Source organism: Archocentrus centrarchus, chromosome 9 (genome assembly GCF_007364275.1).
Source record: "Archocentrus centrarchus isolate MPI-CPG fArcCen1 chromosome 9, fArcCen1, whole genome shotgun sequence".
NCBI lineage: Eukaryota > Metazoa > Chordata > Actinopteri > Cichliformes > Cichlidae > Archocentrus > Archocentrus centrarchus.
The window spans coordinates 17,028,805-17,055,830 of NC_044354.1; the positions used below are offsets into that span (position 1 = coordinate 17,028,805).

Genomic DNA, 27,026 nt, shown 5'->3' on the forward strand with positions numbered 1-27,026 from the left:
ATGCTGATGCCTGCCCAAACCAACCACCACGCCACCGCGCTGCCCTCCACTTGTCCAGTTTCCTCAGTACTTTTTAAGGACACACTGCACACCATGCCAAAATAAGCCAGATTTTCAGCTAATTACTCTCTGGGAATCACCTTGTTGGTGTAAAAATACTATTTCACTATACTACTTAAAATACTATTTTATGCCATACAAAAATTACAATAAAGTCTGGCTCCTTGGAATCAAAATATAAAGAAAGGAAGAGTGACTCAAGACTTTTACACAGTACTGTATTTATTTTACTCCAACACCTGTATTGTTCAGTAATAATGGTGCCTTCACAGACATGAAAGTTATCCATGCTGTGTGCACTGCTGCACTCTGACACTATTACAGATGCTAACTCTGTGCCAAGTCTTTTGTTTGTCCTGCCCCATCATGTCTGAAATGTGCTGACACCAAATTTAAAATCATACATGTTTCTCAAAAATATATATTTTATTCAGTTTCAACAGTTTATATTTAGCCTTTGTGCTATTTTTCAAATAACTAGTGCTGAAATGATTAGCAAAAAATTATATTTTACACAGTTTCCCAGCTTTTCACGAATGGATACCAAGATATATTTTCTCTAAAAAAAAAAAAAAAAAAACTATGTTCAATATACCAAACATACCAATTAATACAATGAAGGTAAAGTCCTATGACTGGATGTAGCGGATAATCTCACTCAGATCGTAGCCTGTCACTGCAAAGGCATAGCCATCGCCATCACAGAACTTAGCACCACAGATCTGTGTATCTGTCACACACTCATTATGCAAATGAGCAACCTAAGAGGAAGCGAGAAAAACACATAGTCAGGATCTGTAAAGATCTGAGTAAAGCATATATTATCTTGCGCAAGGCCAGTCTGGGAGACACTGCAATAAACTGTGCCTTCATTCTAGACTTATTCAGAAAACATGCCCTGTATTCTGTCTTGAGACCACTTACCTCCACACTGTTGGTGTCTGGGTTGATAGTCATGTGCCATACCCTGACTAGAGAGTCCTCAGCAGCAGACAAAAGCTGGACCAAAGAAAGAGATGGCCACTCATTAGGTAATGTGAGAGAAAATATTAATATTTCACCTAAAAATATACTTCAAACTTAAATAAACTTTTTCACTAATGACTGTTGCCTAACTGAAAAATATGTATCTTCCAGCAGTGAAAATCTAAGTAAAAAAATAAAGGATTTGTTATACACCTGGTTCAAACAACTCACCAATCCAGAGAAAGGAGCAACATCCACTGAGTATATCCAGCGAGCATGAGCATTGATCTCAGCGTGCAAAATTCCTGTAACTGCCTCGTAGAGTCGAATCTGGCCTGTGCCGTAACCTGCCACCACTGTGCCCTTCCACAATTTGACAGATGAGCAGCTCATACTGAGAACATTGAGGACCAATGCCATGAGGGAGACAACAGAAAACATATTGTGTATTAGAGTAGGGAATGACTGGAAACAAAGAAGAAATATTTAACAGATGAGCATTATAGTAAATAAAGACAGAGAGAGAGGGGGTAGGGAGGAGTTAGGTTAGTTAGGATGAGGCTTCATCACAGGTCGCTCTGTCACTACCGGCTGGCTTTTAATGGCCTATTTTAATTTTTGCTCAGTTTTACAATAGCCACCAAAAACTAAAGTACTGTGCAAAGGTCTTGAACCACCCCTAATTTCTTTATATTTTGCTGAGAAAATGGGAAATAGGTGCAATGATTTACTGAAGCATGTGCAAAAATACATGGAAATACTGAATATAAGGCAGAAACAGAGTTTACACAATTTTAACAAGCTTGAAACTACATATTTGGTATGGCAACCTTTATACTTCAACACAGCCTGAACTCTCTCAAGCAGCTTCCTTGTCCCTTCTTTAAGTCTTCAGGAATAGTTCTCCAGGACATTCAAAGCTCTTCTTTTGATGTTGGCTGCCTTTTGTTCTATTCTCTGTCAAGATGATCCCACACTGCTTCAATAATGTTTTCCAGGTATGCTTTTACTGCATTGGCAGTATGTTTGGGTTTACTGTCATGCTAAAAAAAAATGAAGCTGTTGCCAGTCAGATGCTTTCCAGGTGGTTTTGCACGATGGATCAAAATCTGATGGTACTTTTTTGTGTTCATAATTCCATCAATTTTGACAAGATCTCCAACACCACTGGCTGAAACTCAGCCCCCTTGGATTACAGATGGCTACAGACACTCACTGTTGAACTTCTCTCCTGACCTCCTCCATACAATTTGAACCATTTGGTGCATGAGCAGATCCAGATGCATCCCTCCTGTGTCCTGTCTCAGGTCTTTGCTGGATATTTTTCTATTCTATTTTTTTTTTCTATTTTTCTTTGCTAAGTTGTCTATTATGTATTAAAATGCACCTTCGTGCTTGAATGATTCATAGGTCAGTATTAAGTGGCTTAACAAACAACCAAACAACAAAAAAAATTGCTTTGAAAATGGTCAAGAACTATTGCTCAATAACACTTTAAAAAAAATCTGAACAAATTCTAAAGACTGAAGACTTTTTCATAACACTGTACAAAATTACTGAAATGAACTTACTCAAAACCAGGGATCTTGTTGAGAAGCTGAAACTCCTCCCCAGACTTCCACACACATAGGTTGCCATCATCATCAGCAGTGACAAGATTAGCTATGCACTCCTAAAGGAACAGAGAGGAAAGGATTTTGTAATTCATAAAATGATCATAGTTGTTATAAGTATTATATAGAGTAGTTGTTAATTTAGTCTGTTATTCATGCAGAAGCTTAAGCTATCTTTTATGAACAAAAATTGAGACAGACCGACTGCAAAACACACATATACACCTTACCTGGCTGCCAGAGCACTCTGAAGCCATGTCAGTGATGGACTCTTTGTGCTCCTCCAGGACCTCTGACAAGGTAATATTACTTCCTTTACTGGGAACATCAAATACTAAAAAAGCACCAGATGAAACTCCTGTTGAATGAGAAAGGGATAAGAAGACTGTAGAGTTGTGCTCTTTTGACTACACAAACTTTCAACAGACAAAAATTCCTCTCAGTACTTACCCACACATATATAATTCTCATACACTGCTGCTATCCCTCGGGCGAACACTGCCTGTGCTGGGAAAGAAATCAGTTCTGTGAGTGCACCAAATTTAATAAAGAACTCAGGGGTTAATACTTTTCTCTCACATGCAAATATGTGACTAGATAAGTATGAAATTTATGAACCTGAGCACAAATTTGCAGGGATAACTGATAACATCTGCTATCTAAAATCTGCGAGACATTTTATATCTACCTTTCTGCTTTGTTGTTTTTCTTGCATGTTTGTTTATTATTTATTTATTCATATGTTTGCTTATTTGTGACTTCTGCTGTGTTTGTTTGCCTACAATGTAAGGAGCTACTCGAACTTCAATTTCCTTAACAGAATCTTCCTAAAGGGATTAATAAAAAGTAATCTAATGTAATAACAGTATTTCTGAGTAAGCATGAGACATCTAAAAAGAGAAAAAAACACTGCATGCACAATGTCTTCACTTCAGTGACATCATAATATAGGTACAGATCAATTGGAAACACATTTTTTTTACTATAATAATGAAGAATAATGAAGTCATCCTGTGGGGATGGAACAGACACATTTTCAGGAACAAAAAAGTATACTTGTGTCACATTTGATCATCGTAGAATAATCACATGACTAATGCTAATAAGCAAAACAAGCCCTTCTATGAGTGAGTGTCTACGTGTGAAGCAGTTGTATCTGAATGCTGTATGTTTACCTGTAGGTGTTTCTGGAGTATCTAGTGCATGCCAGTACACCATGATGGAGCCATCAGATTCATACATCTAAAGGAACAGACTTACGTAGATAAGTAAACAGCTACAAAACAGTATAAACAGTATTTTTTTTTAGTATTGGTACTTAGTGACAGATTGCATCATAATGTATAACTATAGCCCCTATAAGTACAGTTAAACACATAGCAGTGCCTCCCTTTCGGCTCCCTTTTGGCTGCTCCTGTTAGTGGTCACCATAGCTGATCATCTGCCTCCATCTAACGCTATCCCTAGCATCCTCTTCTGTCACAGCAGCCCTCTGCATGTCCTCTTTTACTACATCCATGAATCTTCTCTGTGGTCTTCCCTTTTTCCTCCTGCCTGTCAGCTCCATGTTTAACATCCTTTGTCCAATATATCCACTATCCCTCCTTTGCGCATGTCCAAACCATCTCAGCCTTGCCTCTCTAACCCTGAGCTGTCCCGCTGATGTACTCATTTCTAATCCTATTCTTCCTGGTCATGGCCAGTGAAAATCTTAGCATCTTCTATTCTAACATCACCTCCTGTCTTTTTTGTCTCCATCTCCAAATCCTACATCATAGCAATCTTGTAAACCTTCCCTTTCACCCTTGCTGCTATATTTCTGTCATAAATCATCCCTGACACTTGTCTCCACCCTGCCTGCACTCTATTCTTCACCTCTTCTGTGCACTGTACATTGCTTTGGATGGTTGACTTCAAGTACTTATACTCACCCACCTTCAGTACCTCTATTCCTTGCAGCTTCACTGTTACACCTTTCTCCCTCTTGTTCACACACCTGTATTCGCCTCTAATTACTTTCATTTGTCTTTGTATACCTCCACCTCTCCGGGTTATCATCCACCTGCTCCTTACTCTCACTACAGATCACAGTGTCATCTTCAAGACTCCTGCCTGACCTCTTCTGTCAGCCTATCCATTATCACTGCAAACAAGAAAGGTCTCAGAGCGGATCCCAGATGTAATCCCACCCCCACCTTGAACCTGTCAGTCCTGTTGCACACTGTCCTCATACATGTCCTGCTATTGAGATCAAAAAAAGAGAGAGAGAGAAAAAAAAAAGCAACAGAAACAACACAGCAAACACCCACCTGGATGCCCTTTTGAGATGTCAAAACAAGCAAATCACGAGAGGGGAGTACACAAAATGCAGCCTGTTACAAGAAAATCATGTATTATTTTTATGCTTAACTGTTTGTGAAGTTGTATTTTTCTAGCCCTGTACTGCAGATCACAGGATTAGAAGTGTACTACATTTGCGTGTGTGTGTGTATATATATATATATATATATATATATATATATATATATATATATATATATATATATATATACATAATAGTTTTATGTAGGATCTTGAGAATGAATGCATGCAGATAAAATGGGGAGCAGTAAAGTTGCACCGTGACCTGACCTGCATGATAAGCGATGTGCTTGTGGCAACATTAGGCTCTTTGGACTGCAGCTGACGGTGGGTGTAGTTCAGGCCGTCCCAGGACGCGCTGACCATGTTGACCATGTTAGCATGAACCACCGTGAAGTGGGTGAGGCGCCTCGGTGCGATGCGCAGCACGCTGAGGTTGTTGTACAACGCTGACGCGCTGTTTTTGATTTGGATGCTCTTTTCTTTGTGATACATTGGGTCTTCTTTGAGCGGAACTGTTTATCGAACAATGTGTTTTTTGATGTCAGACTAAAAAAAGAAAGAAAGAAAGAAAGAAAATAAAGATCACCGCAATTAATAACAAGTCATGTCTTCAAAGACATACCCTGCCCAAGAGACTGCCTTTTTTCACAGCAAATACGACGCTAGCATTAGCAGCAAGCTAGATGTGTTAGCGAGACAATAAATGCAAAGTGACAGCGTTACATATTGCAGACATGTAACACAAAATTACAGAAATAATCATGCCCTGCCCCCATAGCTGCTGCCCAGCTCGATTATTCCAAATCAAGTTAACGTAAACGATGGGCTACTCTGGTTTTTGTTAGCAACAGGATTACCTCTGCGTCCTCTGCAGCCATAGAGACGACGTATCTCTACGTACTACGTCAACTTTGCGTGCTTGGTTGCTGAGCAACCGTGGACAGTACGAAGCTGAAGATAAAGGTAAAGTTTTCGATTCTTGTCTTGAGCTTCTGGCAGCTTAACATTGTTTATTTAAAAGCAACCCAGAGACGACTGTGCTGTAAAGATATTTACGGTTAGCCATTTTAGCTGCGTGTAATTAGCTACCTTAAAGTAAAGGTATGTGTGCCCATCGCCCCAGTTTGTGTACTTGATCATGTATGGACGTCATGATTGGCCTAATATTATAACATTTGTTTTTAAAATAGTGGATTTAGGATTAATATTTGAAACCCTGAAGGCTTGCTGTATGTACAAACTACTCATAACTGTTAGGATAATAATAATAGGGTTAAAAAAACAAACAAACCTGTTCTCTGCACTGATTTGTAAAAGAAATAGGTTTCCTGTATAGAAATGAGATTGGCAATCTGGCAAAACCGTATTCAGCTCTTACTATTGTTTGTAAATATACAGGTTATTGTTTGTATTATAATCTCCAGTGTCGGCATCACATAGAAATGATAACTCCATTTAACTAGATGAGCTACTTTTGGAGCTGTCAGCAAACTGACTGGATGACAAATATAAAATAGGTTAAAAATGAAATAAACTTTTATTTTGGCTGAAGAATGAAACAAATATTTTGAAATTTCATTAAAATGCTTTTTGACAATATAAACAGACAATATTTTTCATTAGATTTCACAGTAATAACCACATACCTAAAATTACCAAACAGCTTTGCTTAGTATGACTAGATATTAACCAGACTGCTTTAAAACTACTGCCTGTGAAACCTTAACAAAGAAAATTCCATTCATTTTTGATTTTGTGCATCTGTCACTAGCAGCATTACCAAGGTCAAGAAGCAACAGAATCCTAAACAGAGATTTCAAAGTTCTGCTGCAGGTCTACAAATCACTGAATGGTTTAGATGCAGAAAACATTAAAGAAATGTTAATCAATTTTAAACCCAGTAGAGCTCTAAAATCTGTAGACTCAGATCAGGTAGTGGAGCCCAGAGTTCAAAGCAAACATGTGAAGCCTCTTTTAGGTCTTATGCAGCTTGCAAATGGAACAAGCTACCTACAGAACTGAAGTCAGCTCCAAATGTGAATGTTTATAAATCCAGGTTAAATTTTCATATGCTTGTGACTGAGCTCTTTCTGATAATTGCACCTCTTCCTCCTAAACCTATTACTTTCCCTTAATGCAACCTTTGCCAGTCAATGTGAAGTGTGATTGGATTTATATTAATAAAATTTCGCAGCAGTATGTTGAGTGGTAGGGATTCAAAACTGTTTCTTGATTTATTTACCTATTAATTTGTATTTACCCAGTGAGTACATCAAGCTCTTCGTCATTGCGGACATCTTTGGTTCGTGATGACAGCATTCATGTTAGTTTTGCGATTCACGTTCTACACCAGCCTCTGAGCAAAGATGTCACACTCTGCAACCAACCCCAAACCTGAAACTGATGAGAGCGAACATAGGCCATCAGTACAGGTGATCACACCTGCAGCACAGGAGCTGAAAGGGGAAGATATAATCCCTGGTCGCTTGACCCGGGCCCAGTGGACAGATATGTTGCTCCAGGAGGATGCAGATGAGGCAGTGGGGGAAATCTTAGATGAACTGCTGAGCAAGGTCATGAAAGGATGTCTTGATGTGTATACTGAAAGACAGGTAAAACTGAAATACTTACAGGCTTTTTTATTGCTTATTTACAATCAGTTCAATATAAACATAATACTTGCAGTCATTAAACAAATACTCTGTCTTGCTTTCATCCATACATAATATATATCATTTTGACATCTATGATATTGCCTGTCTTTGCCAATAAGCTACCAGCTTTCTCTGCTTCTTGGGCCAAGAACTACCTCACACAGATTGTAGAGCACCAAATCTTGTGTCTAGATGAGGGAGAAGGACCAGAAGGATCAAAAACAGAAGATTCTGAGCCTATGCCAGCAATTCCTGATGCCTGGGCACAAGGATGTGTGCCTGTTCTTATCAGGCAACCACGTCTTGCTTCACAGCAGGTATTCTTCTCAGTCTCTTCTGAATGCCTTCAATTTAAATGTTACCAATAAGTTATTTGTATTCACATTCACACTATATCTAAATTTCTTTCTAACAGCAGGCTGACACTGGCCAGGTCCCAGTGCAAAGAGAGGCAAGAGTCAGCCAGCAATGTAATGTTAAGGTCCAAACAAACAGCTCCCTGAAGCAAACTGAAACAGAAACAAGTCCAAGGAGGCCTGTCAGTGACAAGCACTGTGAAGTGCTGAGCCCTCGCTCACCACCAAAAAATGAACAAAAGAAAAAGCATTATGATAGTTTGCTTCCTAAATATGTACCTGGCAAATTGCTGCCCCCATTGCCCTGCTCAACAGAAAAGATGGAAGTCAGGGTAGAGAATAAAAATTTGGAGCATTCAGTTTATAATCACGTGACTGGATTACTACAGCAGCGTAAAAACTTCCAAGCCATACCAAAGTTCGATCCATCCTGCCTGCCTCGATATAGCAGTGTTCCTCAGTTTGGGATTTTGGATAACAACCACACCAAACTCAGCTCCAAGAAACCAAGTGGACTGCCCAAAGTAGAACCAAAGTACAACAAGCAGCAAACTAAGCAGACTGTAACCTTACTGGAGCCTCTAAACAATTCCAAGGATCAGTGGACAAAGTTTCACAGAAAGGAACCTCTGAGGCTGGACACAGTGGTCTTGGCCAAGAGTGTTTCTCTCTTGGATCCCAAGGAAGTTGAAATGAAGCCTGCCAGATTTAACCTTTCCCAGTCTACCAATCTGAGGCTGATACAGAGTGATGTTTCTGTGCCGGTGTTTTCAGTTGATCAGGTTGCAGCGGGTCCACCACCTCAGGTCACGCCATTGCTTCAGCCCAAGAACTGTGACAGCTGATTAGAAGATCTAGCAGTGTGTGTAGTTACATTTAAAGCAAAATGAACCACATTAACAAAATAAATGCAAAATAAATACAATAACTGGGATTATTGGAGATGTTTTTTAATGATTCTGACTCAGTCCTTTTCCCCTCCATAGAGTTTGAGCTCCTTTGCATCTGCAATACAGAAATTAGATACAGTCTGTATAATGTAGGAAAAAAGTAGATCTATAAAATGGCACCTTATAGAAGGTAACTTCAGTGTATGCATTGTCATTTCCCTGATATTACACAGATCCATTATCTTCTGCTTATCTGAGATTGGGTCTTTGAAAATGGCTATTATTATTACTAATCAACTCCTAATAAAATAAAGCAAACATCCAGATAGTAGCGCCTTTTGTGAAATTGTGGAATAATGGGGCACTTGTGAATCTTAATTTTCAAAGCAGTTTTCAGTTTTGGAGATACTTTTTATACTGTATGCAAAAATAAACACAGACCTAACTATGTACATCACTTGTAAAATGAACTTTACAAAAAAGTACTGTACAGAAGTCCTGAGCAACATCTCATTTCTTTATATTTTACTAGGAACATTAGATATAGTGGAGCAATTTATTGAAATGTGCAGACATGCTTGGAAATACAATATATGAGGCAAGAGTTGTACAATTCTAACGAGCTAGAAACACTGTACAATGTTCCACTGTATGTTTTTCTATCCAGATATGCTTTCCATGCACTCGCACTTGTACCGCTCTCCTGACCTTCTTCGTAGATACTGGTGACAATTTGAACCAAAATTTTCAAATTTGGATTCATAAGACTTGTTGCAACTGATTTTCAATACAGTTTTTGTGTAATTTAGCATACCTCAGCCTTTAATCCCCGTTTCCCTTCCTTAAGAATGGCTTCTTAAAAGCCACCCTTCCACTAAGGCCATTCCTGATGAGGCTTTATTGAACAGTAGCTGGATCAACTGAAGAGCCAACTGCATCTCTAAAGTCCTGTGTCAGGTTTTTTATATATATATATATATATATATATATATATATATATATATATATATATATATATATATATATATATATATATATATATTTTTTTTTTTTTTTTTTTTTTTTTTTTTTTCTTCATCTATGACATGGTTTTCTTATACTGTTCAGCTGCTGTAGATAATTTTTTAGGCCCACAACTGCTTTTGTCCTCTACTTGTCCAGTTGTCAAATTCTTTGCTAAATTGTCTGTTATGTGCAGACACAACAGTGGTTCATCCCTTGAGTTACAGTAGGTGCATTTTGTATGCCTGAAAATGGTCAGTTGGAAGGACTGGACTGAAAATGAGGGAACAAGCAGCCAATATCCAAAGAAAAACCTTGAAAGACCTCCAGAGAGCCTGGAGAATTATTCCAAACCTGTCGTCTCGGAATCAAAACATAAAGAAATGAACGGCAGCTCCAGTCTTTTGCACAGTACTGTATATTTAACAAATTCATGCTACTAAAAGTTGTCAGTTTATTAGGCACACATTTGTTTTACAGTCTTGTGTACCTTTATCAAGGTTATAATGTTGCGTTTTTCACTATTTGGAAGTCATGATGGTTCAGCAATCTTTTTTGGAGGCTGTAGTTTGCGGTGTTGTTGAACTGTATTGCGTATACTTATCCGTGTTTGCATAATTGTGTCCTTTTCTTTTATATCCTGTTATATAATTGAGGGCAGGCTAAAGAACAGAATTCTATCTGGCAGCTGATCGCATATAAATTCTATGTATTTGTATTGATTCGACAGGAAAATATTAACAGAAATTAAAATCAGTAAATATCGTATTATTAATAGCGGATACCTTTTCTACCCGATTGTTACCTGTATCTTATTTATTGCATAGGTATGGCTCTGCGCATGACCGACTCTGGAGCACCAATCGGAAGAGTGCCCATGCAACCTATCTTGTTGATGCCGATGGGACGTCCCACGCGAGCAGCCAGCCAATCAGCAAACTCCCTCGCCGCTTCTAACCCAATCAGGGAAATATTTTGTTGACTAGCATGCTTCACTAACCCTTGGCACATGGGCAATCCCAGTGAAGGGAAGCGGTGTTGATGAGAAGTCCCTAAATAAGACGATTATTGTCCCGTCGAAAACCGTTTAAAAATGAAGAAGAAGCAGTCAGCTGGAGAGGAACCAGCAGAGGTAAGGCTTGTAAAATGTAGTATGTTTAAAGACCAGTTCTCCTCACTGATGCACGAGTGGTACTCGCATGCCTACTACTTGTCATTTACAAGTCATCTAACTCAATAGATTCTGTACTGGAGGATATCAATTACTCGTATTACAGTGCGGCATGTAAAATGTGTTCTATACAGATGATTCCCTCAGATTCCTCACAAAACGAGGAAAATGAGGTGCCCGTTAAAGCCAAAAGGAGCAGAGCTGAGCACGCAGGGGAGGAGGTGGTCTATCACCCGGTGAAGTTGTCCCGAAATGATTTGTACCGACCTCCAACAGTAGAGGAGCTAAACCAGCTGAAAGAGGCCGAGAACCTGTTTCACTGCAGTCTGCTCAAAATGCAGGTGAGACACCAGACTTGCTGACATGAAAAGATAAAAAATAGACAAAAACAAGAAGTGTGATCATATGCTTCAACCTTATTATCTTATCTAAACACTGATCACACATACTAAGATAATTTGTCATCGCTAATAGATGGAAGAGCTGCTGAAAGAAGTTGCCTTGAGTGAACGCAGGAAACGACAGATAGATTCATTCACTCAGTCAGTCACCAAGTTGCTCCAGACTGTGCCGGACTCACCGGAAGTTGAGGTATGTTGTCTTTTAAGCACAGCTTTGTGGTTGTTAATATATGGTTAGCTCCGCACAAATTAACACAAAATTTCTGTCCCAGGTAAGTGACCTGTCCTGGCTGTCTGGTGTGGTTAAAGTCCCATTTCTCTTGGTGCCTAAAACAACAAAGGGGAAGTTCCACATGGCGCCTCCCTCTTCCGTTGATTTAATTGGGAGCTATCCCTTGGGCACCTGCACCAAACCACATGTCATGGTGGACCTGGCTGTCACAATCCCAAATGTAAGGCATCCTACCTTAGTTTTTTTTTGTTTGTATACAAACCATCACTCACTCACTCAGCCTTGAGATCAATATGCAGCATGTCGGTAGTCTTCAGTCTGCGCATCTTTCTGTTATAGGATGTCCTCCATCCAAAAGATGTTCTGAACCAGAGGTATCCGAGGAAAAGGGCTCTCTACTTGGCAGGCCTGGCCCAGCATCTCGCTTCCTCTTCTGACATTGGGACCATGCATTATTCCTGCCTCCATGGGAATCGACTTCGACCCGTTCTGCTGCTAACCCCACCAGGTATTCAAGTTTGAATTTACTGCATATTGTACAAATTTTAAACAGTATTTAACTGCATTCAGTTTGCATTGTATGCACTTTTAACAGCTATGTTAAAGGACTTTTATTCCCCTGTTTGTGACTTTGAGACAAAGGGTGCTGTGGTGTTTTGTATTTCAGATAAAGACTCTTCCAGCTTCACCCTCCGTGTGCATGCCTGTCCGCCTCCCGGGTTCTTCAAGCCCAGCCGTTTCCATCCCCAGAGGAACAACATCCGGACAGAGTGGTACACTGGTTTGCAGACGGCCCAGTCTGGTAAGATTGTTATTGTTCATCCCAGTATTTGAATCACCTTCAGTCAACTTTCTCAGACAATGATTACACAGTTGTATGCAAAAGTTTAGCTAAATTGCTAACCCTACCAGCGCAAAATGTAACCTGTCTTTAAATTTTAGTACATGGTTACTTTTTAATTTCGTGAACTTAAAAAAAAAAACATTAATCAGTTTGAAGTCTTGAAAAGAATCTGCATATTCCTGGTGCAAAGAAAACAAAGGAGATCTTGAAGTTTTTACTTTTATAAAATTGCATGAACTTCATTCTCACGTTTATGAACATTTTTAGATAAATTTGTATTTACGTCGTAAATTTGTATAGCACATTTTTGCCAATAGATGTACTATAAACAGTCTCTGCAGAAACCAACACTGTTATTTTATTTATCGCAGCACAGATTATACACAGCTCTAAAGTTTATGGTTTGGATACAAGAAAACAGATTCTTCTTTGTTTGTTTTTGACTAACTGCTCAACATTTGCATCTAGTGGATATTTAATGAATCCATTCCTCTTTCCATCCATGTTGTTTTGATAGACTCTTATGAAGACCCAGTTTGTGCATCAGTGGAACTGCATCATTACTACTGTCTCAGTTAATCTTCCTTCTTTACTCAGTTTGCACACCTTTCATCCAGTGAAATGAAACACTTTTCTAAGATCAGTCTTTATGTTGCTCTGCCTGCCCACACGGCTGTCAAAAGTTCCTAATTTGAGCACCTTCTTGCACAAAGTGTATCAGGCTTAATATTTGTTGATTACAACAGGCTTGTCTATGGACTTTTTAAAAAAAAATATTTTATTATTGTAATGTATATTTATAACCACATTGTTAATCAGCAACCCTTCAGTATAAATTTCATTTTTAATTTGTTTTGTCACAGAGAGCTCCGAACCTCCGACTCCACATTACAACAGCGCCATTCTGGGAGATTTATTGCCGAGGGCTCACCTCCAGTTCCTCTCTGCTGTCAGCTCTCAGTGCTCAGCTTTTGCTGATGGGGTGGCTTTGCTTAAAGTCTGGCTTCGTCAAAGAGAGCTTGATCAGGTAGGATGCTCCCAGTGATTCCCTCACTTGTTTGTGGGGGTGGGGGGGTTGTTTGGCATTATCTGGTTTGACAAAACCGAAAACACTAGTCAGAGATGTTTGGTACAGCAACGGCGTTACTAACTTCCTTAGTTAACCCAGGCTTTTTGCTTCAGGGTTTTTGAAAAAATCACCTAAAAAGGGACATCTGCTGTTTATCGTACATGCCAGCTTCAGATTGGAGCTCTGAAACTTCATCAATTAAATGCATGCATTCCAGTAACAATGTGATACATAGTTTGTGGTGCTGTAACTTTACAGCTGGGTTTTATTTGGTGGCATTTGTAAGGTACAGCTCAACAATTTGAATTCCTACAGCAGTGAGTCACTTTAAATTAAAAAAAAAAAAATTGTGGCCAATTTTAAACCAAAATTCTCAAAGTAACCTAATCCAAACTAGGTTATGGTTTTCAGCATAAGTTACCACGGTAAACTAGCCAGGTAGAAAAAGAGCCACCTTTGTGACACTGAAGTCACTGACTCACAGCTCAAAATGGCTCGCTAATCCATTAATCTTGTTTTGTGGTGCATCCCTCATTAAACTGTTTGTTTCCCTATGAGAGTTTTTCTCACTTTGCGTCTTTTTTGTTCTCTCAATGTCTTACAGGGCACTGGCTGTTTTAATGGCTTCCTGGCATCAATGCTGTTGGCTTATCTACTGATCACTCACAGAATCAGCAACAGCATGACAGCCTATCAGCTTCTTCGAAACAGCTTGAACTTTTTAGGTAATTTTAATGGATGTCCTGTGTATTTTTTTTTTTGGGGTCATTTGTTTATCTCTGTTTTGAATATCTTGCACCTCTCTTTTTACCATCAGCATCTACAGATCTGACAAAGAATGGAATCAGCCTGGCCAAAGATCCTGACTCTACAGCTGTAAGTGTCCCAACTCAAATTAAAAACGGTGAATGCGTGCATTTCTCCACAACTATTAACGGACCCCTCTTTTTTTCTTTTTTTTTTCCTCTTTACTCTGCAGCCGTCCCTTTCAGAGTTCCACGATGCTTTCCAGGTTGTGTTTGTCGACCCTTCGGGACACCTGAACATGTGCGCGGACATGACTGCGTGTACATACAAACAGGTAACTAAACACTGGTGTGTTTAACATTTTCTCTGGTGATTTTAAAGAAATGGTTTTGAACCATTTTCACTTTTGTTCTCAGCTGCAGCACGAGGCGTCTTTGTCGATGCAGTTCTGGGACAACCCTACAGTGGATGGATTCCAGTGCCTCCTCATGACACCCAAACCCATGATAAGGACAAGCGACCATGTATTCCAGTATGTTTCTATCAGCTAATACAACAAAACCTAATTATATTTAGTTAATCTTGCATACTAGATTAGGTAAAACTTTATTAATCCTTTTTAGGATGATTCTGTTCGGGAAATTAAAAGTTCCAGTAGTACCTTTTACAGATAGGATTGGCACACAAACACAGATACTAGATAAATAGTTTTTCTCTCTAATAAACATAGTTAAAAAACAACATTACACCTACAGGATATTTCCTTTCAGAGTATAGCTCATTCTCATCTTCATCCTTTCAGCTCTTTTGTTTTGTTTTTTTTTTGTTCCCTCCCCTTAGGTTGTGTGAACTGGTGAAACTTCAGTCCAGCTGCAAGAAACTGAATCTCCTCAGTGAGCTGATGGATCATAGTGGGGATTATATCCACACTGCACTGCCTTTTATTCTGTCACTGCTCCAGCGTGGACTGTCCCAAAGGATTCACCTCCTCACCCACTCCCTCTCTCCTGACCCAAAGGTGAGAAAGAGTTACATTCAGGGATTAGTTTTTTTTTAATTTCATATTGCCTAAGCTGCTCTTATGAATGTGCAAAAATAATCAGCTCTAATACTACTAATGTAACAGTGCATGTTTTTGTTTCAAAATTATGTATTTTTAATCTCCCCGTAAAAAATATTTTCTCTAAATTACTATCTACAGAACTTACTTCCTTTTTGTTTCGTTACAGTGGTCTGTGGAGAATGAAGCCCCGAAGTACAAAGCTCAGCCTCCGCTCTCCTTTGGTTTGCTTTTAAGGCCAGAGATGTCAGCCTCTGTCCTAGAACGAGGCCCACCAGCAGACAGCCCAAAGGTAACCTTACCTGTCTCCATCTATTTCACGTATAGGGCTTTATTTCTTGATTTAACCGTTGGAGTTAAAGACGCAAGGTCACTTCACTCAAAAAATGCTGAATGCATTAGGGCTCACTAACTTTCCTTAATGAGACATGCATATGATTAGATTACACCATGCAAATGGTGGGCTAAATTGTATTTTCAGATAGAAAGGTGCAAGTGTGTATATAGACAAATGCTGTATTTTATGCATACAGTGCTTCATGTGTCCTGCATATGCGCACACACATACTTATGGATAAACCTGGAGTAATTTGGGGTATGTTGCCCAGTGGTGCTTCAGCATGCAACCAGGAAGGGCAAAGGATTAACCCACCGATTAATGGATGACCTGCTTTAATGCCTGAGCCGCAGCTCAAAGTTTGAGAAAGGTCTTCTAAGTGTAATAATGTATTTTTATTTCAAATGTGGCTGCAAACACCTTGAAGAATATTATACTACTGCAATAATTTAGACAAATTTAGCATTTCTGTGCACAATTCACTGTTAGTATAGGCTCCATGGCTTACACATTCACATGCTTGGCAAGTGAAAGGTTGCTAGTTCAGTTCCAGCCAGAGATACAAATCTCTTGAGAGTTGCATCAGGAACCGCATCTGGCATAAAACTAAATCAAAGCATGTGGAGCTACCCATTGTGGCGACCCCTTGTGATAAGGGACCAGCCAAAAGTAGCTACTCTGACACGATTCGCTGTTACTATGTGGCTGGATTTTAAACAGCTTTTCTTTAAGCATAAAATGGAGGCAGTCTTGTTGCTTCATCATCATGGTGATATAGAACTTGTGCTTGTATTTTCTATTGTTTTTGTAGGTTTGTTTTTATCACGCTTGTGATTTAAAAAAAAAAAAATTTCCTCCGTTAGGCTGCTGAATTTCGTCAGCTGTGGGGCCCTCGCTCTGAGCTGCGTCGCTTCCAAGATGGTGACATCGCGGAGGCTGTGCTGTGGGATGGAGAGAGCATTTGCCAAAAGCGGCTGGTTCCCAATCAGATCATCACACATTTGCTACAGCTGTATGTATTTTATCTCAGCAGAGCTTGGTTGAAAGATGAGAAATGATAATACTGTTAATACAATGGTTAGTGTGGTGAGCTTTTCCACCTATAATAATAACAATAATAGTAATAATAATACATCAGTAACATGTAATAGTAACATAAACCAATTATGAAAAAAAAAGCCTAAAGTGCCAGTATCAAGTCAAGAGAAGTGAGAAAACAAATTGCTGTGTTGTAAGTTTGGGAACTACTTGATGATGTAGTTAAATATTTGCCTGCAGCTAGGTTACAGCAATTGTTAAGAAAATGACTACCACTTTGTAGTTTATCAAACAAGTTTTAGCTTATAACGCTGTTAAACACAAGCAAGTACACCATGCTAAAAACATCTTCCCATCTACCCTGACTTGCTTCTGTTGCCCTTCAGTAACCTTATTCTGTAGTCCATTAGGATACTAGTGTTTTCAGCATCTAAGATCATGCAAGTTATACATTTCTGTTTACAAAGATCATCAGGTCAACATGTTCTGGACTCAGTCTTCTACGCATTGTTGCAAATGTTTGCCCAGCCTCTGACAATAAAGATGGCAGCGATACCCCAGGTACACACAAATAGTGTCTCGCCAGAGTGGCCAGTTTGGGGAATCTCGGTCCATTTACCCTCCACCAGTCAAGAGGATTAATGTCTAATGAGGGAGCGATGTCTCTCAAATAGTAATCGACCTGGGCCTCAGAGTCGGTGGCGTAGGAAGAACTGTAGTTGTCGCCAAGGAGCAACACCATAGTGTTTTTGGTGTCACTTCTCATTTGCGAGGGCACAGTCACCTGGCTAATATCCGGTGTGACCAAAGTCTCCTGCTGCTCATCCTTGGTGCCCCCAGTAGTAGTTAGTGCATCTAATTTTGAAACTAGTTCATGCAGCTTAACCTTTGCAGCCAGTCTCCCCGTTGGTGTAAGGAAGCTCAGATGTTTGTGCCGAGGGTCCAACATGGAGGCGATCAGAGCTGGTTTTGAAGCTAGGTCATTAGAGTCGACCTGCAATTAGTAAAATTAAAATGACAGAAAAAATGTAAAGGGAATGCAAATTATTTATCTTTGTCAGAATGTTTCAATCAAAGCAAGAGTTTGCACCTACCTCCATGTGATTTCTAAGTGACTGTTGAACTTTGAGCTTGAACTCTGACACTTGCTCGACATCATTCTCTTTCGGCACGAGGTGAGTCTGAACGAGACTGAATGTGATCGGGTAAATGTTTGAAATGGACACTTCTGTCTCCGCAGATATGACAGTCGTGGCCCATTTAAGTGTCGCCAGCACAGGTGTGAAATTCTCAATTATTTGCCAGCAGTCGTCTTCAATCTCCAGAGTCTGTGCTTCCTGCCTGTTGGTGATAGTGCGATCAGACAGGACAGCTTTGATCGCCCACCGTTGTTCAAGCAGCCGTTCAAACATGTCGCAGATAGTGTCCCATCTAGCCTTGCTTGATTGGATGAGCTTGCGCTGTGGCAGGCACATCTGAACTTGCTTCTGTTCCAAGGCCTCACTCGCCTGCAAGTTGTGATTGAAGTGCTTTACTAGTTTCCCGGCAGCAATGATGATGCGGAGTAAATCTTCACCCAGCCCATCACCGACTGCCAGCTGGAGTATTGTGGCAAAGCAAGTTGCGTAGTCCCAGGTGACACGGCTACATGCTTGGACTGGTAAGATGTTTTGCATGTTGTTATGAACACATGAAGTCACTTTACCAGTGATACCCCACGCCTGCACAGTGCTGAGCAGAGTCTCCGTGATGCTGTCTGCAGTAGAGTTGCTCTCTACTAAAACTTTGTGTGTCTGCAGCACAGCTGACCTCCCCTGCCAGTCTTCTGTTATAAATGAGCATGATACTGTCATGTACCTCTGAAAGGTGAGACCTGTCCAGAAATCTGCAGTGAGAGCCACTTTCTCCACTCTGCCCAGATGCACCAGAATCTCTTCCATCTTCTCATGGAAATGGCCTTCAATAATACGTGTAACATCACTAACAGATGGCATTTTATAATTATGGACAGTGTAGGCGAGTAGATCACGAAAACCATCGCCGCTAACCATGCTGATGGGAAGCATGTCCTTCTCTATCATTCTGGAGATTAGCTCCGTCACCTCTGCGTGCGTTGCAAGCGTCACGCCGTCGTTAGGTACTGCGTCCTGGTGCTTGTTTTTGATGTGGTACATCATGCTGGTGGTGCTGCTTCTGTATTTCAGCTTCGTGTCGCACATCGTGCAGTGAACCTCGTCGTCCACTTTGATAAAGATGTCCCAAACCGAGCTCCGCTTCAGGCGTTTCCTCTCGCCGCAGTCCCGTTCCGGAGGGTTGCTGGTAGTTGTGTTTATGTTGGGTGACATGACTTGAGTGACTTGCGCGATGTCCGAACTGTTGGAAGCTTGCATCTCCTCCTCGATGCACTTAACAGTGCAAATCACGGGTTTCTCGTCCTCGTCCAGCGGCGTTGCGGATGAATGGTACCTGCTCATGTGGTTCATCATGGTGGTCGTGGCTCCGCCGCAGTACTTCAGCGTTGCGTTGCATTTCATGCAGCGGACAAAGTTTCCCGTTTGTTCAAAGCAGTCCCACACGGAGCTGCGTCTCCTCCCCGTGCGCTTCATGCTTCCTTTCTTCTGATCCAAACTTTAGCAAGCTAGCAGATGTTAGCAACGACTGTTACTGGAATGATTAAAAAAAATAAAATAAAGACGGGAGGTAATTAAAACTGTCTGTTGCCTGTTACACTTCGACACGTGCCCTAAAAAAACGTGATAGTGAGGTAGCTGTGTATATAATTTTACCGAAGGCTCGATTTTAAAGAAAATCTGTATTTCATCCTGCAGGCATGCAGATATCCCCGAAACCTGCGTGCGATATGTCGGGGCGATTGTGGATGACGTCATCAAAACGGGAAGTGAGGTGAACTGTTTGAATTATTTTTACCTGCACGTGAGCCTATGTACTTTTCATATCCTGTGTCTTCACAGTGTGGTTTGGCTCAGTTTTGACCCAGGCCGAGAATTCCCTGTAATAAGTTTTTGAACAGCCTGTGGGACATTAATAATTGGATTATTAACCTTTTATTAACCTTTCAGAAAACGAAGAGCCTGTTTTGTTTCTTTGTTTTGTTTTCTAAGGTTTTACAGCACTTGTTTTTTGGAGAGAAACTATCACACAATATCATATCCTGTTTTACCTAAGACATGAAAACATAATAAGCCAAATATTAATTAATATTAAATCTATTTTACTGAAATTGAAAATGGCTGTAACATCCTGGAGCTGTTGGGATTTGTTATATAACCATGTCTAACAGTTCCCTCACTTTTGTATCATAAAAAGATCCTCATAATTAGTATTATTAGTATTAACACTGAGAAGACAATACAATTTTTTTTTCCTCACTCACTGAAATGGCAACCCCTCCTTTTGTTTTTTTTTTTTTTGTTTTTTTTTGGATCACTTTAGGAAAAGTCATTAAATTTCAGCCTAAAATTTATTTTTACTGCTGTCAAATGTCAAACAGTATGTAAGGGTAAAGTCTATATTTTTAATTTTGCAGATATTCCTGTCAAAAATCAACTTTCTTTTATTATTTTCCTTTTTAAACATTTTTCAGGGTCTATAACACATTCTGTTTATAGCATGAATTATGGTAACAAATAATTTCTCATGCTTAAAAAAAACAAAACAAAACAAAAAAATGCCTAAGACCACCAGAAGAGGGTGTCAGTGTCGTTTTTCATCACTAAATCCACTTCTTTTTGTCTTTGTTCAACATGTATTATGCTCTTCAGGTGCTTGGCACTGGAGAGGAGGAGAGCCTAGTAGTAGTTCAGTCTTATGATGACCTGAGCAGAAAACTATGGAGCCTGGAAGGTCTGCCTCTCACCATCACTGCTGTGCAAGGAGCACACCCTGCACTCAGATACACACAGGTAAAATTCCCCTTACTCTTACCAGAAACCTGCTGCCGTAAATAAAGTAGTAAGTATAAGTGATTTTTAAAAAAAAAAAAAAGTGTAATTTTTAAAATGGCACCTTGATCCCACTCCAAGCCAGTGAGCTCTTTTTAAAACATTGATGTCTCTTATATTAAGCTGTGCATTTGTCTTCATGGCAGTACTAACATTTCAACTGTGCCTTGCAGGTCTTTCCCCCACGGCCGCTGAAACTGGACTATTCGTTCTTTGACAGAGAGAAAACTTCCAGATCCCTGGTACCAAAGGAAGGCAAACCCTGTCCTGTCTTTATCACTCCAGTCACAGGTTAGAACAGCTGTAGTCGATCTTTGAAAACTACATATAGATGTGTAATAAATTCTGAATTGGCTGCTATTCATGGTGTATTATATTAATGTTTCAATTTCAGTGAAAATTCATATATACATATACCAGAGACATGTAGCTATGCAGAGTCATACACCAATGTATTTGTTACTTTGTTCTTGCAGTAATCTGTCACATGGAAGGGAGTGGAAAATGGCCTCATGACCGCCTCGCGATCCAGCATATCCGAACTGCTTTTCACATCCGGCTCGGGGAGTTACTCAAGAAGCACCATAACTATACATGCAGGCCCTGTCCTACCCACCTGGATGTCTGGAAGGTATGTTTTTGATTATGTTTACATTTAGTGGACTAGTCTGTTAAATTGAACTTACAACTAAAATATAATGAAGGGTTACTGAGGCAGTCTGTCTTTTGCTAAAGTACACTTATTTTACCAAAAGACTTGAGTGCCTCAGATACTGAGTTTGCATCTGCCTTACCAAAGAGCTCATGTCAGATGAGCCTTTAGAGCCACGCAGTGCTTCCTTTTTTCTTCTTTAATGGAATATAATTAAGTTGGTGGTATATTCTCTGTAGCTGTTGGCATACTGTTTTTAATTATGACTGCAGGGAACGATATTCCTTTTATTTAAGCTGCCTTTTGAATTTAGTGTAATTTATATCACGTCAGATCATAGCATGTCCTCTTAGTGCACTTTATATTGCAAGACCCTGCCTTCAAAGAAATGGAGAGGAGGTGGAAGCAAGGAGTAAAAACTTCCTTTTCTACAAGTAGAAACCTTTTGACTAAAGCAGCACCTTTTTTCTTTTGCTCCTAGGATGGTTTGGTGTTCCGAATCCAGGTGGCATATCACCGTGAACCACAGGTGCTCAGGGAGAGCTTGACTGACGAGGGGCTGCTGGTTGTAAGGGACAACGATGAGGCCCAGGCTCTCGAGATGGCCACCATTCACAAGCCTCTGCTTACTAGTACATTGCATGGGTAAAAAGTGATACAGAGTAGTTCGTGTGAAAAAGCAGACCTATATATATTTAGTAATGTGTTGTCATTTTCTTCAGTCTCCTACATTTCATCTTGTGTTTTGTGTTCTGCAGGCTCCAGCAGCAGCACCCGTGTTTTGGAGCAGCATGTCGCCTGGCCAAACGTTGGCTTGGGGCTCAGCTGTTCAGCAATGACATTACAGAGGACACGACAGACCTGCTGGTGGCATCGCTTTTCCTGCAGCCTGCACCCTTTACTGCTCCTAGGTAGCCACTTTTTTTTTTTTTGTTTTAGGTTTTGTTTTTGTTTTTTTGTGGGGAGCACGTTTTCCTCTGTTTCTTATGGGTCATGTGAGTGAATTTCTCAATCTTGCTCAGTTCCCCGCAGGTGGCCTTCCTCCGCTTCCTTCATCTGCTCTCGTCCTTTGACTGGAGGAACAATCCGCTGATTGTCAACCTCAACAAGCAGCTCACGGGCAAGTACTCTCTCACATACACCCCTTTTCCGTCTGTGTGACACAAACAAATCCCTCCTGACCTCTTTCTTTTTACTCACCCGACATACTTTTACATCCGCCTATACGCTTTGCTGTTTCAACGCCAAATTTTACTTGTTCTCTTCTCTGTCACGTGTAGCTGCTGACTACACCGAGATCAAGAATGGCTTCATGGCCACCCGGGAGTCCCTGCCCGTCATGTTTATAGCTACGCCTAAAGACAAAAAACTGTCTATGTGGACCAAACGAGCACCTAGCATTCAGGTCAGTAGACACAGAAGTAGACAAGTAACAAAACTTTTAATAGATTATCTCTCAGTGCTGAATTTTAAATGATTAAATATTACATTTGGACAGTAAACATGTAAGAAAAAAAAAATTGAAGACTCTGTGATGTCACAAATACATATTTTTTTTTTTTGTTTGTTTTTGTTTTTACTGTGTTTAAAAAGTTTCTTGCAGATGCAGAAAATCATAAACAGCGGTGTAGAAAAGAATTGCATGTTCTTGGCAAAGAGCAGTCACATAGTTTTCCAATCCTGGAGCCTTTTCTTAGTGCACACTGCTCCCCTGGATCACACTGAAAAGATACGAATTGTATTAAACTGAGACAGTGATTCAGTACCTCTGTAAAAGTTGATAAATTGGTCTAAACAGGCTGACTATATCAGTTTTAGAAATTCCAGATGGTATTAGTTTTTTGCCTTGCATACCAGAGGGAGATGGCCGTGCTTTTTTCTTAGAATTGGAAATGGATTGTTCTGAAGTCTTTCCAAAACCTCATGTAAATCATTGATCTGGAACAGCACAATACAGTCAAAATTCCAAAAGGGTCAAATGATAAACAGGGGAAAAAAACAAAAAAAAAAAAAGTAATCTCATAACAATGTTTACATCATTAATTATATCAGCCTAAAAACTCAGAAGTGACCATCAGGGAGACCATCAGGTGTAGCTCACCAGCTGCTTTTCGTTGCCATCCTCTTTCGTAGCAAAATAAGTTACATATTTAGTTTTGTATTCCTCTGTTTGGACTTGACCAGAGCTGTAAAGTAGTCCTGTGGCACACAGCATCGTACAGAAAAAACTCACACACCAGCCTCCCATAGCGTGCAGCTGACCCAGATAGGTTTCCTGTGCTTGGCTACCTCACTCCTGTTAGAAGCAACAACTTTAAGGACAAGCCTCTCCCAGTATCCTCCTTTATAGCTCTTGGAGAACAGGAAATTTGTGCTCTGACGCCCTGATAGAGACGTCATTGTGGGCTTAATTACAATGTTTACAGTGATTCCATTTTACCTTATGTAGCTCCTCAGGCGTTACATCCCATATGGGAGTTGTTACTGTTTATTAGTATGCACATGTTTGCAGAAATTAGTCTGAAGAGTTTCTAAACAAGCAGATGAAGTGAAGGATCCTTGTTCAGTGTTATTTGTAGTCATTGCAGTTCCTTTGAGTTACCACTAGGGAGCAGAATATGGAACTACTAGTGCATTAAGATTAAGATAGTGTTTATTTGTCACATGCACAGTTATACACAGTACAATGCACAGTGAAATGTATTTTGTACCTGCAACCATATATACACACATATAAATAAGAAGAATAAAAATTAAAAAAAAGTAATTCACACTATACTCTATATACTATACACTATACACACTTTTATAAATTATAATATTTACATTGTGCAATAATGGTCCAGTTAGGGCTCAGAGTTGAGCAGACGGATGGCTTGTGGGTAAAAACTCTTCTTCAACCTTTCAGTCTTAGCCCTCAGGCAGCGGTAACGCCGGCCTGATGGGAGCAGGGAGAAGAGAGAGTGTCCGGGGTGGCTGGGCTGTTTTAGGATCTTCATGGCCCTCAGCCTGCACTGCTTGGTGTAAATGTCCTGCAGGTTGGGGAGGGTGGTTCTGATGGTCCGTTCAGCTGAACGAACCACCCTTTTTAGGGCCATGAAGTCCTGCTTGGTGCAGTTTCCCATCCAGGTGGTGATGCTCCCACGCATGATGCTCTCGATGGTGCAGGTGTAAAAGTTCCTGAGCACCTTGAGTGGGAGCTTGAAGTCTCTCAGCCGCCTGAGGAGGTAGAGACGCTGTCTGGCCTTCTTCACAGTGATGTTTATGTGATGAGTCCAGGACAGGTCCTGTGAGATGGTCAGAGAATGAATATTTGCCAATTTCTAATGGAAAAAGATGTTTTCCAAAAAGGGCTTACACGACCATGACTTCAAAACTACTACTACAATATTAGAAACAATTCATATCTGGATGAGAAAGAGATATCAGATTGAGTGATATTCTATTTCTTTAAGGAATCAATGAGGTTTAAAATCAGGTTCATCTGCCCAATATTAGACAACATAACAATGTTTCACACTGAAATAAACAAACATAAAGGAAGTCTCACAAATTGTATAACAGAATGTGGGATCAGGAGTACTGTTTAACCCAGAACACACATTTAGTTACTACTTCATGTCATGCAGATATGCAGCTAAATGAAATCTATTGCATTTTATGGCATAAATGGGTGCTTTTATCCTATTACCTGAGACAACTATTATAAGGCTCACTTCCACAATTGCCAGCTGTTCCATAATGAATAACTTTTTCTTGTCAGTACCTTTTCATGACTGCAGTTGATTATTTGTTTGTTATATTCCACTGCTAATTATTACAAGCATGACAGTGATCATTCTATTGTGTGAGTTGTGAGATTGATTGTTTTTGGTGCTAATGGTTCAAAATGTTCAAAGCTACTTCTGGGTGTGTGTTCAGATGCTGCAGCGTGTGATAATGGTAGCTGCAGAGAGCCTTAAAGTGCTGGAACATCAGCTGATGGATGGCAGCCAGATACAAGATGTCAGGGTTGGTGAATACCTTCTTCATGAATGATCCACTACATAAATTCTTATTTTTAATGTTTTATTTTATGTTTCAGTGTTTTCATGCACTCTTTGTGTTTGTGTAGGTGATTTTGCGTCCTCCTCTGGATGCTTATGATGTTGTGATTCACCTGAACCCGAAGCAGGTCCCCCTGCTCGACCAGGCAGTAGACCCTCCGGTCGTCACCTTCAGCAGGGGAATCATGTCTGGCAGTGCGGCCCAGCCTGGAGGGCCCCTTCCAGTCATCGACTACAACCCTGTGTCCCTCTACCTGGGAGAGCTAAGAGTGAGTAATGTCTTTCAACATTTCATAGTGAGAGGAAGGTGAGATGTTAACGTGTTTTTGATAGAAAAGGTGTGAAGTAGACCTTATGCTTGAAAGCTGCAGCGTGATATAACAGAGCAGCTTCCTGACAATAAAAAACGACTCAGAGAAAATCCCAGTGAAACTATGCGTGTCTTACACTGTAAGGCAGTGAAATCCAAATCGACCTCCATGTATGCCGATTCCTGTTCTTTTTCTGTCTTTTATCAGTGTGTTGAAAGTACATAAGCTACATTATGCAGCTCTTACATGTCTGTCACTGTATTGCATTTGCATATAAAGTGTCAACGCAGTCAGTCCAAAGTGACTACTTACTAGACTAGGAGTTGTTAGATGTAATAACTTGTAGTGAATTTTTAATTTTTTGGTGCAGACCCAGTGTTTTGTTACAGACGTTGCTTTGAGCTTCATATCAATTGGGTAATCTAGCGTAATCTAATTTATTTCCAGGAGGCATTTGGAGACTTGGCCCTTTTCTTCTGTGATCCCTTTGGTGGAACAGTAATCACAGTTTTATGGAAACCACAGGCGTTCATCCCAGCACCCTTTAAGGTAATTGCAAATGTACAGAAAAGGAAAAATCTATTTTGGGCTGATTTAAAAGCTCATCATCATTCTTCATTTGTTCATATTCACATTTTAACACCTTTTTCCTGATGTTTATTTATTTATTTTTTCCATTAAACATCAGACATCACAGGTGTCTGCTCGCAGCGTGGAGGTCACTGGGGATGAAGCTAAAACTGTTCCTAATGTTGAAGCAATACTTCAGGACTTCAGGATCATGGGGAAGGGCTTGGTCAAAACAGTGGAGGCCCGGACTGAAAAATGGTTATTTTAGGTGCAGCACATATGGACAGACACACTTAACAAGATTCATTTTAGAATTGGAGAGAGGTTTTGATTTTTTTTCCAGGTCAGTTCCAGTACAAAATAATAAAACAGTGGAAACATGAATGAATTTTGGGCATCTTGTTAATCGTGTGAAATTTAATTCTATCATCCAGCTGTGTTTGTTTCATGTCTAATAAATACATGTCTACTCTTTGGAGTCCAATTTAGCTGTGTGTTCATTTTTTAAAATTTTTTTTATTTTAATTTTTTTTATTATTCTTTACCTTGTTGCTAATTACATATATGGGCGCATAATACTTGTGCATTTGCAAAACAATGACAGTGAAATATTAGCTGTTTAATAAATTAATCAAATGCTAATTCAGGAATGGTTATGATAAAGATAAAGCATTTGAATTA

The 27,026-nt window shown here is 39.9% G+C and overlaps 3 protein-coding genes across 5 annotated transcripts; 1 reads left to right on the plus strand and 2 right to left on the minus strand.

The window, feature by feature from the left end:
* Nucleotides 1-286: 286 nt before the first annotated feature.
* On the minus strand, nt 287-5,899 carry wdr54 (WD repeat domain 54). 3 transcript variants are annotated; one of them, XM_030737246.1, is made up of 10 exons: nt 5,861-5,899; nt 5,271-5,549; nt 4,949-5,011; nt 3,815-3,881; nt 3,090-3,146; nt 2,870-2,997; nt 2,598-2,698; nt 1,258-1,420; nt 985-1,059; nt 287-821 (listed from the first exon to the last, which is right to left on the minus strand). In XM_030737246.1, the coding sequence occupies exons 2-10, from the start codon at nt 5,493-5,495 to the stop codon at nt 690-692; spliced, it is 1,011 nt and encodes a 336-aa protein (XP_030593106.1). In that variant the 5' UTR covers nt 5,496-5,549; nt 5,861-5,899; the 3' UTR covers nt 287-689. The 3 variants fall into 3 exon arrangements, with proteins under 3 accessions (XP_030593106.1, XP_030593107.1, XP_030593108.1); XM_030737247.1 differs by lacking the exon at nt 5,861-5,899 and adding an exon at nt 5,755-5,847; XM_030737248.1 differs by lacking the exons at nt 4,949-5,011; nt 5,271-5,549; nt 5,861-5,899 and adding an exon at nt 4,757-4,927.
* Nucleotides 5,900-5,927: 28 nt separating this feature from the next.
* nol6 (nucleolar protein 6 (RNA-associated)) lies at nt 5,928-26,829 on the plus strand. The gene is made up of 27 exons (XM_030737244.1): nt 5,928-5,966; nt 10,733-11,037; nt 11,211-11,417; nt 11,551-11,667; nt 11,750-11,929; nt 12,049-12,217; nt 12,377-12,511; nt 13,417-13,580; nt 14,227-14,347; nt 14,440-14,498; nt 14,602-14,703; nt 14,786-14,901; nt 15,210-15,387; nt 15,599-15,721; nt 16,630-16,778; nt 19,633-19,708; nt 20,587-20,727; nt 20,940-21,057; nt 21,243-21,397; nt 21,900-22,063; nt 22,177-22,329; nt 22,441-22,538; nt 22,699-22,823; nt 25,340-25,429; nt 25,533-25,733; nt 26,223-26,324; nt 26,464-26,829. The coding sequence occupies exons 2-27, from the start codon at nt 10,999-11,001 to the stop codon at nt 26,611-26,613; spliced, it is 3,432 nt and encodes a 1,143-aa protein (XP_030593104.1). The 5' UTR covers nt 5,928-5,966; nt 10,733-10,998; the 3' UTR covers nt 26,614-26,829.
* On the minus strand, nt 16,732-19,667 carry LOC115785533 (zinc finger BED domain-containing protein 1-like). Its single transcript, XM_030737245.1, has 2 exons — nt 17,899-19,667; nt 16,732-17,798 (listed from the first exon to the last, which is right to left on the minus strand). Exons 1-2 carry the CDS (start codon nt 19,408-19,410, stop codon nt 17,250-17,252), a joined length of 2,061 nt encoding a protein of 686 aa, XP_030593105.1. The 5' UTR covers nt 19,411-19,667; the 3' UTR covers nt 16,732-17,249.
* Nucleotides 26,830-27,026: the final 197 nt, after the last annotated feature.

Bases quoted from the DNA above. Each gene is read 5' to 3' on its own strand.
- wdr54 (XM_030737246.1), bottom strand. From the start codon at position 5,495: ATGTATCACAAAGAAAAGAGCATCCAAATCAAAAACAGCGCGTCAGCG. The intron at 1,060-1,257 runs GTGAGTTGTTTG...TCTTTGGTCCAG, and splicing joins TTGCTCCTTTCTCTGGATTG to CTTTTGTCTGCTGCTGAGGA. The intron at 822-984 runs GTAAGTGGTCTC...GCTTCCTCTTAG, and splicing joins CAGACACCAACAGTGTGGAG to GTTGCTCATTTGCATAATGA.
- nol6 (XM_030737244.1), top strand. From the start codon at position 10,999: ATGAAGAAGAAGCAGTCAGCTGGAGAGGAACCAGCAGAG. The intron at 19,709-20,586 runs GTGAACTGTTTG...TATGCTCTTCAG, and splicing joins TCATCAAAACGGGAAGTGAG to GTGCTTGGCACTGGAGAGGA. The intron at 26,325-26,463 runs GTAATTGCAAAT...ATTAAACATCAG, and splicing joins TCATCCCAGCACCCTTTAAG to ACATCACAGGTGTCTGCTCG.
- LOC115785533 (XM_030737245.1), bottom strand. From the start codon at position 19,410: ATGAAGCGCACGGGGAGGAGACGCAGCTCCGTGTGGGACTGCTTTGAA. The intron at 17,799-17,898 runs GTAGGTGCAAAC...TACTAATTGCAG, and splicing joins CACTTAGAAATCACATGGAG to GTCGACTCTAATGACCTAGC.